This window comes from Monodon monoceros, unplaced genomic scaffold, assembly GCF_005190385.1.
Source record: "Monodon monoceros isolate NGI ecotype Baffin Bay Population unplaced genomic scaffold, NGI_Narwhal_1 Super_Scaffold_20, whole genome shotgun sequence".
Classification (NCBI taxonomy): Eukaryota; Metazoa; Chordata; class Mammalia; order Artiodactyla; family Monodontidae; genus Monodon; species Monodon monoceros.
In genome coordinates, this window is record NW_021703777.1 from 135,691,264 (window position 1) to 135,707,189 (window position 15,926).

Genomic DNA, 15,926 nt, shown 5'->3' on the forward strand with positions numbered 1-15,926 from the left:
GAAGGCAAAGGTGGGAGCAGCCACGTAGGGTGACTTCCTAAGCACGCCAACAAGGGAACAGCCCCTCGGGACCTGAAGGACCCCCAAGAGCTTGGGTCTGCCTGGGGGCGGGTAGCGGTGGGACCAACAGCCGCCCTTCACTCACGGGTGCCGGCTCCCCACACCCCAGAGCCACACGCACCAGCGCTCCCCTAGCACGGAGGAGGAGACTGAGGCCCAGCGGCGTCCTCATCCTGGGAGGGGGGAGCGGGAGGGTAGGGACAGGGTGGGTCCCCGCTGCAGGAATCCGGGGGCTCCGAGGACCCATGGAGCTAATCTGGTCCCCAGCAGGTGGCACAGGGGGAGGAAGCCAGGAGCAGGGAGCAGGCTGGTGATTCAAAAGGAAGGTCCGTGGAGCTGTGCCAGCAACAGGGGGAACTGGGCTTCGAGAGGGGGACGGGGCGGGGGGAGAGTCTCAGAGTCTTGAGGTGGGGGGCCCCGGGGCAGGGGCTTGAGAAGGGCCCTACTGGGCTGCCCCAAAGTCTGGGCCCCCTCCGTGCCTCCACTCCAGCCCACCACTGCCCACCTGGCCGGTGACCCTCCTGCAGGGCTCCCCTGGGGAGACAGCTTGGTTTGAACTGCTCCTGCCCCAGCCTGAGGACCAAGGTCACCAGGGGGAGGAAGGGCATGTCTGAGGGCCAACAGGAAGTGGGGTCTCGGGAGGGGCAGTGGGGAAAGGGACAGGTCTGTGATGGGGCTGGTCACAGAGCGAGTGGGGAAGGCTGCATATGGGGTGCTGGACAGGGACACAGGGCCCCGCAGGCCCAGCCCTGCGGACAGGCAGCAAGTCCAGCCTGGCGGGGACAAAGACGTCCCCCTGGTGAAGGGGCAGCTTTGGGGGACACCCCGCTGCCCAGGGCCGGGGCCTCCTCTCCCACACATAGCTGGCACCTCAGGGGTCTGCTTGTGCCAGAACCCTCTGCCTGCCTGTCCCAGCGAGATGAAGTGGCTCCCCCAGCCCCGTCAGAAGGGAAACAGCTGGAGAAGGCAGCTGCACCCTGGCCCTAGCAGGCCTCTCCCCAGAGACCACTGAGCCGGCCCTCTGCCTGGGGGTCCTGGCCTGTACCAGCAAAACCAGCGTGGGCCGGAGCCTGCCACGGGAGAGGCAGGGCAAGGCAGAGGGCAGCTCTGGGGTGCCAGGCCCAGGAGTGGCACCCTGGAGGCAGCTGGGGAAGAGATGTGGGCCGGAGCCCATCGGAGGCTGTTGCTGCCTCAGCTCCCCGCCCCACGTCCGCCCCTGCATCCTCGGACCAGGGCCGGACCAGCAGGGTCCCTGCAGGGTCCCTGCAGCAAGGTGGCACCGGCACAGCGCCCGCCTCAGCCAGTGGGCTCCAGGGCAGAAGGGGCCAGCTCCCGCCCCCCTGATCCGGCTGGTCCTGAAGCCAATGGCCGTCAGGCCCTGCTGGCCTTTGGCTGGCTGCCCGCGTGGACGCCCCACACCCCTGCACCGGGTCAGGGCCCTGCGCTGCCCACCTCATCAGGGGGTCGATCCATTGCTCCTTCACGTGGGTGGTCTCGTAGATGAGGCTCCACTCATCCTTGATCCATGAGCCCAGGTTCAAGGGGCTGAAGAGGAACCCCAGGAACTGAGGGAAGAGGGAGCTGTGGGGGTCAGGTGCCTCCACAGGGAGAGTCAGGGCCAAGGGGACAGGTGTGGCCATCGCCCCCCGAGGGGAGCGCAGCCCACAGCAGGCAAGGGGCCCCACCCCGCTCGCCCCCTCCTGCTGGGCTGGGGGAGCTGCCCCTCACTCGCCGGGGCTCCCGCCTGAGCCAGTGGGTCCCTGCCTGCCGTGGGCCCCTGGGCTCCAACCCCTCGCACCCTCTGTGGACCCGGGCCAACTCCTGCTGGAGAAGCCTGTCCGCCCCTCTCTGGTTGAGTGGCTCCTGGGGCAGTAAAGGCCACACGTGGGGCCTGGTAGGCTGAGCAGGCGTCCCTGCAGCCATGGTGAACTCGAGTGGCTGAGCCAGGGGGTAGCGGTGGGCAAGGGCAGGGTCTCTGGTCCCCACGGCTGCCTCCCCAGGGGGGCCGCTGCCCCGCAGCCACGTGCTCACCTCCCGCCTCCTCTCAGGCCTCCCCGCCCTTCTTCACGGAGCAGCAGCCAGGTGTCCTTCTAGAGCCTTCCACAGCTTCCCACTTGGCAGCCTGGCCCCTGCTCACCCCACCCCACCCCAGGGGCCTCTCCTCAGCTTCCCCGCCCTACCCCGCTCAGTCCCCCCACCTCTCTCCCACCCACTCTTTCAGCCCCGCTCCCACTTCCTGTCAGAAGGAGGCAGTCAGCCCCGGTAGCTGGGCCCTGGGGTCTCTGCACGCCCCCTCCCAGCACCCCCTGTAGCTGGGCCCTGGGGTCTCTGCACTCCCCATCCCAGCCCCCCGTAGCTGGGCCCTGGGGTCTCTGCACTCCCCGTCCCAGCACCCCCGCCGCCCCGGTATCTGGGCCCTGGGGTCACTGCACTCCCCGTCCCAGCCCCCCCCTCCATCCCCAAGCCCCCTCCTCCCACGCAGTGCAGCTGGTCTGTTGACCCCCACCTGGGGACATACTGCCCCCCGCCCTGGGGCTAGGGCCCTCCTAAAGGGAGCCTCCTTCTCTCTGGGGGTGCGGTGGAGGCAGCCCCCCCAGGGAACGGGCTGGAATGGGGGTGGGCTTCCGGGTGGGTTCCCTGCCATCCAGAGGATTCCAGCATGTGAGTGTGAGCGTCCTTGGAGGGAACAGGATTGCCAGCACCCCTCCAGGTGCTGTCCCAGGGCCAGTCCCCCTAGAATGCCCACATACAGCACTGTCTCCCAAGGAGACCGCAGCCAAGGCTGCCCAAGCACCAGCTCATCTGACCACAGTGGTGACAGCACGCGGGTGTGGTCTGAGGGGTTCCCTGGGCAGCCGTCCTGTCCCCAACAGCTTGCTCCCTGTCTTCGAACCCGAGGCGGGCGGACCCTAATGGGGCTGGCATTGTGGGGATTGGGGCATGAGGGTGGGCCGAGGAAGGAGGGCCCTGGTGGGGTGCCACACCACCTCCTGCAGCCCCCAGCTCCTTTGGGAGTGTGAATGCACCGTTTCCATGAATCTTCTCCCAGAGACTCTCCAGGGAGATAAATGCCCAGGAACCTGCACTGGAGGCGCTGTGCTGGCCAAGAGCTGCTCTCCATGGGTTCTGCAGGCTCTGCAGGCCAAGGCGGGGCAGGGCTGGCTCCACCACTGCAAACTGACACGTGGGCCCCTTGCTCAACAGTGATTAAGAATTTCACGACTCTGACAGCATAGCGTGAACCAAGTGCAGGCTCTCCAGCCGGGAAGCTGGCCCTGGGCAGTCTCCAAAGATCTCTCAGAAAACGCTGTCATAAAATTAAAGCCCTTGGGACTTCCCTGGTGGTGCAGTGGTTAAGAATCCGCCTGCCAATGCAGGGGACACAGGTTCGAGCCCTGGTCCGGGAAGATCCCACATGCCACGGAGCAGCTAAGCCCGTGCGCCACAACTACTGAGCCTGCGCTCTAGAGCCCACGTGCCACAACTATTGAGCCCAAGTGCCACAACTACTGAAGCCCGCACGCCTAGAGCCCGTGCTCCACAACAAGAGAAGCCACCGCAATGAGAAGCCTGCGCACCGCAACGAAGACGAGCCCCCACTCGCAGCAACTAGAGAAAGCACGCGTGCAGCAACCAAGACCCAAGGCAGCCATAAATAAATAAATAAACAAATACATAAATAAATTTATATTAAAAAAATGAAGCCCTTGCTTAAGATAACTATGCAAATGTTTACCCACTGTGAGTTGCTTACATTTATATGTAGACAGAAAAACGAGTCATTAAAAATAACATGCTGCCTCAGGTTACCTGCTGGGGGGAGGGTGCAGATCTCTGGGGCCTGTGGTCCTGGCAAGTGTCACTGCTCCAGGTCTCCCCTTCCCCAGGCGGGGGGCAGTGGGAAGGCTCCTACCCCACCCTGCCTGAGCTGCCTCCTTCCAGAGAGGCCCCAAAGCACTCCTGGGGCCTGAGCTCTCCCCACTCTTCTCCAGGGAGTCCCTGTCCTGGTCTGGTGACTGTGTGTGTGTCCATTGCCCCCCCGCCAAGCCAAGTAAGGAGGAGCGAGCCAACGGTTGAAAGCCTGGTCCAAGAACTGGCTCTGCCACTCATGTGCTGTGTGACGTTGGGCAAGTTACCGAACCTCTCTGTGCCTCAGTTTCTTCAACTGTGGGATGAGTGCCCGTAGGAGTGACCTTACCCGGTCATTGTGAGGGTGAAGCAAGAGCTGCTTGAGGAGGAAGCCGGCCCCACAGCAAATGCTTTGTGGGAGTAGCCGGCAGAGGGCAGGACCCTCAGGTTCATTCGTGGTTCTGCTGGCCCCAAGGCCCAGGAGTCCCGGGCTTTCTGCACAGGAAACAGGCAGCCACAGGAGTGGTCCCGGGCAGGGCAGGGGGGTGGGCTCCTGCAGGCTCTCTCTCGAAGGGTACCAATCCTCAGACCCACTCAGAAATGCTCCCTCGGCCCCGCAAAGCCGCACAGCCCCTCTTGGAGGAAGGAGAGGCTGCCCTGGGCCTGGAGCTTGGTCATGAGTCAGAGGAGCCCAAGAAGGTTCCAGAGGCCCGGACTGAACAGGCAAGGACTCCGTGTCGTGACTAACAGCTAGCATCCAGCAGCTACCACCCACCGGACCATGAGGAACGGAAAACAAATTCCCCAGGCACAAAAAGAGCACGTTTGCAGCAAAGAGAGGGTATGGGTTCGTTTTAAACACAGAACAAACCCAGCAGTTTCTTTCATTAAAGTGAGCCAGAAAGGTAAGAGGTCAGTGCCAGATGGGGCAGACCTTTGACCTTGGGTTTAAGAATAGAACTTGGGGCAGGTGGGACTCACCTTGCACACCTTGTGGACGGGTTGGGACTTCACGATGCTACAGAAGAGCTGAAAGCCGAGCTCCTCCAGCTGGAAAGTGGCCAGGTAGCAGATCACTAAGGAGAGAGGGTGCAAGAGTGGGGAGGAGGACATGGAGGTCCCCGCCCTGGGCCCCCGGCGTTTGACCCTGGGGGAGTCAGCCAGAGGCTAAGGGCCCGACAGGTGCACTGCAGGTGCAGCAAACTGAGCTGAAGGCACCCGCCTCCAGCAGGGCGTGTGACCAGAGGCAAGTGCTCCATCTGGGCCCACGTGAAAATGATAACCTGATACAACAGTACAAATGACGTCGTCTCATATGGGGTGGGGGTGGGGGGCACCATCGCTGTCGAGGGCCTGAGGCTGACAAGGAGGCCAGGGCCTGGCCCGCAGGGACCCATGGGCCCCACACCATGCCTGGCCACGGGCACCTACCCTCAAAGAGGCTGTAATCGGCCCACAGGCAGAGCCGGCCGTCCCGCACGTAGAAGGCGTCCACCACGATGGTCAGCAGCTTCCGGTACTCGAGGCACCCGGACAGAACCTCCATGATGAACGCCTGCTCCTGGGGGCTCAGGGTCTGGAGGAGAAACAGCTCTGGAGGGGGCCGCCGGCCAAGCCAGGGGAGAGGGCAGCCTCCTTCCGATGTGGGGTCCCCAGTGCCCCCCGGAGCAGTGGGCAGCACCCCAGCCGCCAGGAACACTGACCCTCGGACCCTGCAGGTCCTCCCCCAGGAATCGGTCCCACCGGCTCTCCTGGGCGGTGACAGTGCGGTGGGGCAAAGACGGAAATAAACACGGAAAATGACCCCGAAGGAAAAGTCTTGTGTGACTCTGGTCATATGAGGCCCCTAGAGGATTCAAATTCCCAGGACAGAAAGTAGAAGGTGGGGGGGGGCGCGGGGGGTAGGGGGAGAGAGTGGGGAGCTGTTGTTTAATGTGGACAGAGCTTCAGTTTGTGAAGGTGAGAACGTTCTGGAGACGGACAGTGGTGATGGTCACACGTGAATATACTTAATGCCATTGAATTGTACACTTAAGAACAGTTAAGATGGTAAATTTTATGTCATGTGTATTTTACCACAATAAAAAAAAAAAACAACCAAGCAAGGAAAATCTCTGGGGGAGGGAATTAGTGTTTGCGGAGACTGACTTTTTTCTACTTACTCTTTGGAATACTGTGGGGTTTGTGACCTGTGTGTGTCACATGTTACCTATTCAAAAAACCAGTTAAGTTTTTGACAATAAGAAAAAAAGAACGTCTAATGTTGCCAATGCAGCAACGAGAAGGGCTGGTGGGATGGTGCTGGTGAGTCTTTCTGGAAAGCACTCTGGAAATATGTTTTAAGAGCCTTGTATTTTCCATACACTTTAATCCAGTAACCACACTTCTGGGAATCTAAGGAAACCGGACAAAAAGCAGACAATATCCACGTACAAGCAGCTCAGGGCAACGGTACATGCAGTGGTCGAAAGTATTAACAGCCTAAATGTCAACACAGGGAGTCAGATACGATCTCTCCGTGTTGTGGGTGAGTAGGACACAGCCATTACAATGAAGTTTCTGGAAAACTTATAGTAAGATGACAAAATACTTAATACCGTGTAAAACTGAAAATGTAGAACAGGATCCCAACAGATGTAAAACACATCAAGATAAACTCTTGCTAGCAGTATCATTCCCCTCCTCCCCCCAAATTTTTTTGGACAACCTATTGGATAAATTTTGGCATTCCCTTGCTTTATTTTGAACTTTTTATGATCAATGAAGTTTTCATACATTTACTGGACATTTATTTGTATCTCTTTTCTGTGAATTATCAATTTATATCCTTGGCTAACCTTTTTTACTTGGATAATATTTTTAGGAGCTCTTTGCACACTGAGGGAATTAACATGGTCATTGGTGTGAGAGTTATCTGTCGTAAGCTTGTAATTTTCCTTATAACTTTGCATAAAACATTTTTTAGCATGTAGAGCGTAGAGGTTTTTACGTTGTTTTCTTTTTTGGGGGCTGCGCCATGTGGCATGTGGGATCTTAGTTCCCCCTCCAGGGATCGAACCTGCGCCCCCTGTGGTGGAAGTGCAGAGTCTTAACCACTGGACCACCAGGGAAGTCCCGTTTTTACTTTGTTTTTAGGTCAAATCTACCTTTTCCTCTGTGATTTCTTCCCTTGTCTTTACGCTAAGAAAACAACAGAGTAATGAGATCATCTGAGGGGTCTTGGACGAGCCCAGGACCTCGGAGAGCCCCGGACCCCACGCGTGTGAGCGGGGTGGCTGGATGCCGGCGGGCAGACGGCATCATTCTCACTCCCTCCCAGTCTCCGCACCTCAGGGGCTGAAGGCCTGAGAGCCGCCTTCTCCAGCCGCTTCTGGGGGGGTTCTGGGCACAGTTGGGTTCTGCTGGTGAGACATACTTGCAGGAGAGACGGGAGGCGAGCGGGGTGACGTTCCCCTCCTCCCTCGGCAGCGGCCGGGCCCGACATTAACTCAGCTGCCCTTCCAGTGCCCCGAGTGGCTTCTGGGCTCCTGCGGGGACCCCACCTGATCCGGGGTAATGACGTCCTCCTCCGACCTGACCTCCGACCTCTGACCTCCGCTCCCGGGCTCCTCTTCCTCTCATCCGCTATCTGCACTTGTCCCCTGGGTGAACTCACCGGCCGTCAAGGCTGGCACATGCTGATTTCAAACGTGCGCCAGCCCGGGCGGCTCTCCCTGGACTTCGGGAAGCGCTCTCTGCCCCTGTTCTACCTCCCTGCTTGGGTGTCTGACCCCATGCGCTTTGCCCAGACCTGCCCTCCCCCGCCTGCCCGGCTCCGTAAACACAATGCCCTGCTCCACCGTTCAGACCACGCCCTTGATGCCCACCCCACCGTCCCATGCATCGGCTCCGGCTATGGGGTCCCAGCTGCTCTCCCGCTTCTCCTCCTCAGTGTATTTTCAACCCGCCAGCTGCCAAGCAATTCTTTGTAAAATGAAAGTCAGATCGTGTCTGTCCTTCCTGAGAACCCTCCCCAAAGAGTCCTTAAAAGGGCCGGCAATGGGCTTCCCTGGTGGCACAGTGGTTGAGAGTCCGCCTGCCGCAGGGGACATGGGTTCGTGCCCCAGTCCAGGAAGATCCCACATGCCGCGGAGCGGCTGGGCCCGTGAGCCATGGCCGCCGAGCCTGCGCGTCCGGAGCCTGTGCTCCTCAACGGGAGAGGCCACAGCAGTGAGAGGCCTGCATACCGCAAAAAAAAAAAAAGGGCCGGTAAGGCCCAGCTCCCTCGGAGTCCCGGCCCGCCCCCTCCCCCGCCTCCGCCCCATCCTGGCTCCACTCCAGCCACATTGGCTGCCCTCTTTTTCTCCAATACGCGGGACGTGTCCTCAGGGCCTCGGCCCTGGCTGTTCCCTCTGCCTGCAGTGCTCTTCCCTGCACACTTGCTCCCCGACTCCCATCAGGTCTTTGCTCAGATGTCACCTGACCTGGGAGGCAACCCTAACCACCCCTCAGGGTCAGACACGGCCTGGCCCCCTCAGCGGGCAGCACACACCGGGTTTATTGCCCCTTCCCTGCTGGAATGTCATCTGGGCGCTCAAGAGGGAGGGATTGGAGCATCCTGCCTCCGTGGGAGGCCGTGGGGACCCCGTGATGTCCCGGTGGGGGCAGGGCACAGAGTGGAGGCTCCTCCCTACGGAGCACAGCCAGGAGGGGAGGTGGGGGGCTCTTGCTTCGGGGTCAGCTCTGGTCTCAGCAACCAGGATCCTGCCTCATTTTCCCTCTCAGGCTCCTCTAACCCCTGGGCTGTGCCCACACCAGAGGGCACGAGCCCCAGCTGGGCCCCAGTCCCCGCTTTTAACTTACTGCACTGGTCAGAGAAAGCCCGGGGGGCCCGGAACAGGCAGCTCAGAAAGCAGTGCGTCAGCAGGGCCGGCCCGGAGGATGCCCCGAGTCAGCGCTGCCCGTGCTGAGGCTGTATGACACTGAGGGATGCCCGCCTACAGCCTCCCCGGCCTCCCAGGCTCAGACAACAGCAGCTCCCCTTCTCGTTCACTTGAACGTCTGTGTTTGGGGGTGTGAATGCGTATTTTTAATAAGGTCAGAGCCTTGAGCCTGCGGCTACAGGATGCCACCTGCCCGCGGTGAGGGGGTCAGGCAGGGCTGCATCGGCCCAGGGGTCTGGGAAGGTGAGGAGCCAGGCAGGACCTGACACTCTGGCCCACATGCCAGGTCTTCTCCGCCGGGAAGGCCAGGCCAGCAGGTCACAGAGAGGAGACCGAGGCCCAGAGGTGACACGCAGGTCAGAGGGCACTGAGCCCTAGACCAGGTCCTCCTGGCCAGGCTAGCACAGAAGGCAGGGTGAGGTCTGGACCCCACTGAGGAGGCCCCAGCACGGAGCCAACACCGAGTCGTGGGCCAGCCTTAGTCACTGAGGCCAGAGGGCTACACCCAAGGGCATCTGAGTTCCTGATACACTCTTGGGCCTTGGTCAAGTTCAGCACTCCTGAGTCTGGGGACCAGGGCAGGTTCCGGGGAGAGTGGCAAGTGCTCCGACAAGGGTCTCATGGGCAGTCCTGGGGAGGGGCTGGGCTGTGGGCAGGAGAAGCAGAGGCCCACAGCCTGCCGGCTCTTCACAACCTGTAGTGCCTCCTACAAGAGATCTTCAGAGTTCACAGGCCCAGCTTGTCTGCTGGAGCCACGGGGAAAGGACAGAGCTAGACCAGGGGCCGGGGCCGGGATGCCGCTTTTACTGCAACCCAGGGTTTGAAATTCATGTCCCCAATACACAGGGCCTCCTGCTAATCAGTGACACAAAGACCGAAGTCAGAAAAGTAGGCAGAGGAAATTGAGGCTGCCGGATGCCCACACAAGCCCCTCTCCCTTTCTTCCTGCCTAACAGGAGAAAGCTGTCTCGTCGGGAGAGGCAATGGGCCCAGCTAAAACTTTTCCAGGCCCCTAGCTGATGTGTGGCACGTGGCTCCAATCAATGAGATCTGACGGCAAATTGCTAGGTGTGGCCTCCAAGAAAGCTCCTTGAAAGTTAGGGAGATTCAGCTGGTGCCTGCCTTATACTGTTTGTCTTTCTCCTCTTCTCTCTGGGATACAGATGCAATGCTGGAGTACAGCAGCTACTTTGTGACTGCAAGGCAAAGGGTACATTCTAAGGCTGGATAAGCAGACAGGAAGGAGAATGAGTTCCTAATGGCACCGCAGAGCTGCTGAACCTACCCTGGACTGCCTACGTGCAGACTGCTTCTTCTTTTTTTTTTTTAACATCTTTATTAGAGTATAATTGCTTTACAATGGTGTGTTAGTTTCTGCTTTACAACAAAATGAATCAGTTATATATATACATATGTTCCCATATCTCTTCCCTCTAGACTGCTTCTTCTGTGAGCAAAGATACCTCTAATTTCTTTAAGCAACTGCTTTCCTGGTGTTGTTATAGCCAAACACTGTTTCCTAACAGACACAGGTCCAAGCGATAGTTCAGAAAAAGAAATACTCATGAAAATATAACAGGAGAGGGACTACCCTCGTGGCACAGTGGTTAAGAATCCGCCTGCCAATGCAGGGGACACGGGTTCGAGCCCTGGTCCGGGAAGATCCCACGTGCCGCGGAGCAGCTGAGCCCACACGCCACAACTACTGAGCCTGTGCTCTAGAGCCCGCAAGCCACAGCTACTGAAGCCCACGCGCCTAGAGCCCATGCTCCGCAACAAGAGAAGCCACCACACGCGCACCGCAACAAAGAGTAGCCCCCGCTTGCCCCAACTAGAGAAAACTTGCATGCAACGAAGACCCAACGCAGCCAAAAATAAATAAATTAAATAAATAAACTGTAATAAAAGTATGGGCTTTGTCTTAAAAAAAAAAAAAAGAATATATTATAACTACACCAACTGCCTTTTCCCACCTATCTGGTTGGCAAAGATAACATTTGCTAGCACACTACGTAAGCAAGCCATAGGGGAACAAGCACTCCCCACCTGCCAGGTAGAGTGTTAACGTGGAGGTCTCTGTGGAGGGTCAACTGGAAAGATCTTTTGAAATCATGAGGGCCAATACTCTCGCACATGTGTTTTCTGGGACTTGACCCGGGGCGCGTCTGGCCAGGTGCAGCGGGACAAGTGGGCCAGTCAGTCCCACGGCGATTTGCAACAGTAAAGGACTGGAAACAGCCATGATCCCGTCCATGGGGGATGGCTGCGATGGCTCTGGCACAGCCAGACAGAAGGATGCTTATGGCTTCACGATAAGAACGTGGAACAGTCGCCGGGATATCTCGTTAAGTGAAAAAAGCAAAGGCAGGACTGTGTTACAATGCATTACCGTTTTGAAAAAGATTTTAAAAATACATATGTAATTATATATAACTTTTAAACGTAAAATTGAGAGCTTAAACAAAATTTTTCCAGATCTATTATCTATGCAAGACAGGCCTGGACTGTCTCTGGAAGGAACCACAGGTCGCTGGTCTCCTGGGAGGGCCGGTATGGGAGCGAAACCCCCGCTGGTACCATTTGGAACCTTTTGGGTTTTAGATCTTTGATGTCAACATATCAGGTATTTAAAAAAATATGTTAAGATAAAAAATATTTCCTGAGCCCAGGTTTTCTCTGACACTATGGACTAGAAAGTGAAACAAGGCTTTCTGGGCCTTGGCCGCTGCCACCCCGCCACCCTGCCACCTTGGGCCTTCCCGCAGGGAACTGGGCTGGTGTTTCCAGGCTCCACCCACTCCTGCTTTTCCGCCAGCCCCTTGCACAAGCCCATTCCGGTTTCCCTGCCCACCCTCCCCCCAACCCCTTTCACTCGGGCTGGGGAACCGGCCTTTCCCCACCCCTGCCTCACCCCCAGACTGTCTGACTGACCAGCTGCCGGGCACCTCCCCTGCCAGCCCAGGGCTGAGCCTTTCGTTCCCCTGCTCAGAGCTCACCTGCCCTCCTGCCCACTGTTTGCTGAGTGGCTGGATCTCCTTCTCTCCCCTCCTCCCACCCCCAGGGAATCTCTCTCAAAGCCAGACCCTTCTGCGAGGGCTACTCAGACCTCATGGGCTTTCTGGGTACCCCAAGCTGCCTGCTGTGCCCATCACACCCCAGCTCTGTCCTGCAGGCCCAGGCAGTTCTCTGGACGTTCCTACACCCAACCTGGTGGTCCTGGTGCCTGAGCCGTGGTGCTGGGTAGCCCGGAGGAGTGACGCCCCCAGGCTCCATCCCCCTTATAGGTGGTGCACTAATGAAATGACGCTTGTTCCAAAGAGATATTAACCAGTGAGGGTGGGCAAAGCCTGGGGCAGGAGGGAGGCAGGGTGGGAAGCACCTCCTCCCTCCTGCTCCCCGCTGAGGGCCAGGAGCTGGCTGGCAGCAATGCCTTGTCGCTGGTGCTGCCCCCTCCTGCCTCCGTCCTTTCTCCAGTTCCAGGCCCCCAGCCAGGTCCTCAGTGCTGTTCCCAGACGTCAGGCCACTTCTGTTTCTACAACCACTCCGCAGACTGGCATCTGGAGAGGCTGCTCCCCACACCTTAGCCCCCCTCGCGCACCATGCTGCTGATGGAGAACTTTCTCTCAACGGTAAATGGATCCCTTTCTGATCTTAGACCAAATCCTCTCCCACTGACATATGTTCTCTGTGCAGAAATGCCATTGGGACCATGCTCGAGGGAACCCCCGTCAGGGGGCTGGGAGGCTGCTCTGTGTGTGTGTGTGTGTGTGTGTGTGTGTGTGTGTGTGTGTGTGTCAGGCGAGGGGTTCCCAGGCTTCAGTCTAGAGAGGAAGAGTCACCACACCCTGCCCCCCATCTGCAAATCCTTGGACTTTTCCCTATCTTGAGATTATTAATTATATCTGCAAAGATGGTATCTCAGAATAAGGTCACATTCACAGGTAACTGGGGTGAGGACGTCAACATTTCTTTTTGGGGGACCCAGCTGAATCCACAGCCCTGCCCTTCCCCGGACTCTCTGCCAGTGGGTCTACGTGCTGTGTAATTCTCTGCCAGGTGGCAGTCTTGAGCCCTGGCCTAACAAGATTGGTGTACTGCACCAATTTTCTGACAGCTGGAAGTAAAGGTACGTTGTCCAAACTGTGTCAGTTTCCAGTGTGCCATTCCACTTGGACTTAGGATGGCTTTCTGAAGGGATGTAAAAGATAGGTGCATCTGTAAAAGAGGCTGCTTCTCCGTCCGTCCAGCATAGGCACATCTCAAAGACGCAGATGGCCCCATTGGAAGACTCAGGGCGCCGCTGGGTTGGGGGCCGAGCTGGCGTGGTGCCTCCCTCCCCACGGCCTTGCACATGTCTGTCATCATGCCATGGCTCACCGGTGACAGCTAGGACTCATTTACTATTAATAATCCATCAGATGTGGGAAAAAAATCCCCAAACTACTTTGTTTTTTTTTTTTGGCTGTGCCGCGTAGCTTGTGGGATCCTAGTTCTCTGACCGGGGATCAAACCCGTGCCCCCTGCAGTGGAAGCTCAGAGTCCTAACCACTGGACCACCAGGGAGTTCCCATCCCAAACTATTTGTTGTAACAAACCCACTTTCAGTAATTATTCTGGAGAAATAAGGACATTACCGTTTTTGCTGAGCGGTAAGGGATGCCTTGCAGGGCCTGGGAGTCCAGGGTTGGGGACAGACAGAAGGACACCAAGGAGTCTCATTGGAAATGGAGGGTGAGAAATGTGGGTGACACAGGGAATTGGAGTAGAGAGGTCTTTTTTTTAGGATGAGGGAATGCATAGCAGCTGTGGGTGATGGGAAAGACCCACTGAGGGAAGTGAGGCCGGACAGACAGAAGGAGTAGACAAAGGGGTCGGGCCTGCAGGTGGGGAGGGGCAGGCCGGCCGGGATGGGGCTGCGCTGAGCTGTGCAAGGCCAGCTCAGACTGGGAAAGAGAAGGATTGTGGATGGGCCTGGCCTTGGCTGTTTTCATCATTCCCCCCCAATGCTTAGGGTCTCAGGGGAGGGCTTGAGGAGGTGCAGCCCATGCCCCAGTCCATGCTGACTGCCAGGCTCCAGTTGGCAGAGACATCCTTTTCTGAATGACACAGGGGAGCAGGGATTGGGGCAGCGGTCCCAAGCTTTCTCTTGTGAGAGAGGCTTTGGTTTCCAGACTCCCCAGCTCTGCGTGCACTGCCGGGGCCCTGCCCCCCATCCTCCCAACCAGGTTTTCCAGCTGCTGCACCACAAGGCGGCTGATGGAGAAAGGGAAGGTGGGTCTGTCTTCAGCACAGCAGAGGCCACACCCCTGCAGGTGTATGGGGGTGGGGCCTGGCCACAGTCACATCCCAGGGCCAGCAAAGCCGCTCAAAGCCGCTCACGGGCCTTGTTAAGCAGAGTAAGGGAAGGCTGCAGCTGTCGATTCACAGCGAACATCCCCTAAGACCCCATTTGCTCCTCCTTCCAGGGGGCGCAGGCGAGGGGGATGGAGGCAGCAGGCCGAGTGGCAATCCCCGAGCGCTTGCCTGGGTGGACTTAGTCTCCTCCGGATGCCCCGTCCAACAGAGTCCACAGCCCAGAGTCATGAAGGTGGCACCCCGGCAACGCATACCCCTGTTCCTGGCACCTGTCCTTGATGGACGGACGGATGCGGGGTCAAGTCACAGGGAGGCCTCCGAGGTGCTAGAGCGAGGTCAGACCTGGGCCCAGAGACTTCAGCCCAGGGTCTCTCTGCATATGCTTGAAGTGGGGTGGGCTGTGGTAGGACAGGGACCCCTGGAGCACGGGAGCAAGAGCCAAGTAGCTCTTCCAGGTGTGGCCCCTCTGCCCCACGCACATCCCTGCCCTGGGGGACGAAGATGTGCCCCAGTGGAGGGTGCTGAGCTGAGGTGCCTGCGAGGCTGACTCCCGTCCACCTTCGGCTGAGGATGGGATGACCCCACAGACGCAACCCGAGTTACGGCGCCCATGTTCCCTTGTCACGAGAGTAGTCTGATGCACATTCTGGGAGGTAGGAATGCCTCCTGAAGCAAAGAGGGGGTCCCATCCCTGAAGGGCACCCAAGATTCAGAGTGAGAGCTGACGTAAGACTTTGGCTAGCTGGGAATCTCGCCTTGGGCCTCTCCTCGTGAAGGAAGGAAAGCGGCTGTTAGGAATGAAACTAAAAAGGTCCTGACAGGGCTCCCCTGGTGGTGCAGTGGTTAAGAAGCCTCCCGTCAATGCAGGGGACACGGGTTCGTGTCCTGGTCCGGGAAGATCCCACATGCTGCGGAGCAACTAAGCCCGTGTGCCACAACTACAGAGCCTGCGCTCTAGAGCCCGCGAGCCACAACTGCTGAGCCTGCGTGCCACGACTACTGAAGCCCGCGCGCCTAGAGCCCGTGCTCCACAACAAGAGAAGCCACCACAGTGAGAAGCCCGCACACAGCAGCAAATAGTAGCCCCGCTCGTCGCAACTAAAGAAAGCCCGCACGCAGCAGCAATGAAGACCCAACGCAGCCAAAAATAAGTAAGTAAAATAAATAAATTTAAAAAAACCCCAAAACACCTGACAGGTGTCACTGCTACGGCCTCCCCGTGAGCCCTGAGCCACCACTCGGACCTTACCTGCAGGGAGGTGGCCGCAGCCTCCAGGAACTGCTCGGGACTGTCCTTCTCAGGTTTAACTTGGTCCAGTAGCTTAATCACAGTTTCAATGCATTTTCCATAGTAGGCCATCTTCCCAGGTGGAACCCTAAAAGCAAACCGTGACAGGTCACGCCCTCCATGCACCCTGGGCTGTCAGCTCGGCAGGTGGCGAAGGACCTTCACCAAACTGACAGGAGGTCCACTAGGGAGTCTGGGACCTTGTGGGACAAGGAGTGTTGGAGGGAAGTGGGGACCCCGGCGGGGGGAACTCCAGGCCCACTTCCTGGACTGTGTCCCTGCAGGCCTTGGGGAGCCCGCCCCCAGGCTCCCACTCACCCATAGCCCCAGCAGCCCTCTCTGCCCTGCCCCTGGAGGCTCCCTGGCTGCCCCACGTGTCCCCAAGCCCTCCAGCTGTGCACGGGTAGGGATGACCCCTGGGAGAGGCCAGGCCAGAGAGTGGAGGCACCTTG

General features: G+C 58.4%; 1 protein-coding gene across 1 annotated transcript in view; it reads right to left on the reverse strand.

Moving 5' to 3' along the window:
- CFAP99 (cilia and flagella associated protein 99) overlaps positions 1-15,546 on the reverse strand; it is a 35,046-nt gene extending 19,500 nt beyond the window's left edge. Inside the window, exons 1-4 of the mRNA XM_029234537.1 lie at positions 15,436-15,546; positions 5,341-5,485; positions 4,891-4,985; positions 1,513-1,625 (exon numbers count right to left, since the gene is read on the reverse strand). Of these exons, the coding sequence (XP_029090370.1) occupies positions 1,513-1,625; positions 4,891-4,985; positions 5,341-5,485; positions 15,436-15,546 (464 nt within the window). The remainder of the gene's footprint in view (positions 1-1,512; positions 1,626-4,890; positions 4,986-5,340; positions 5,486-15,435) is intronic.
- Positions 15,547-15,926: the final 380 nt, after the last annotated feature.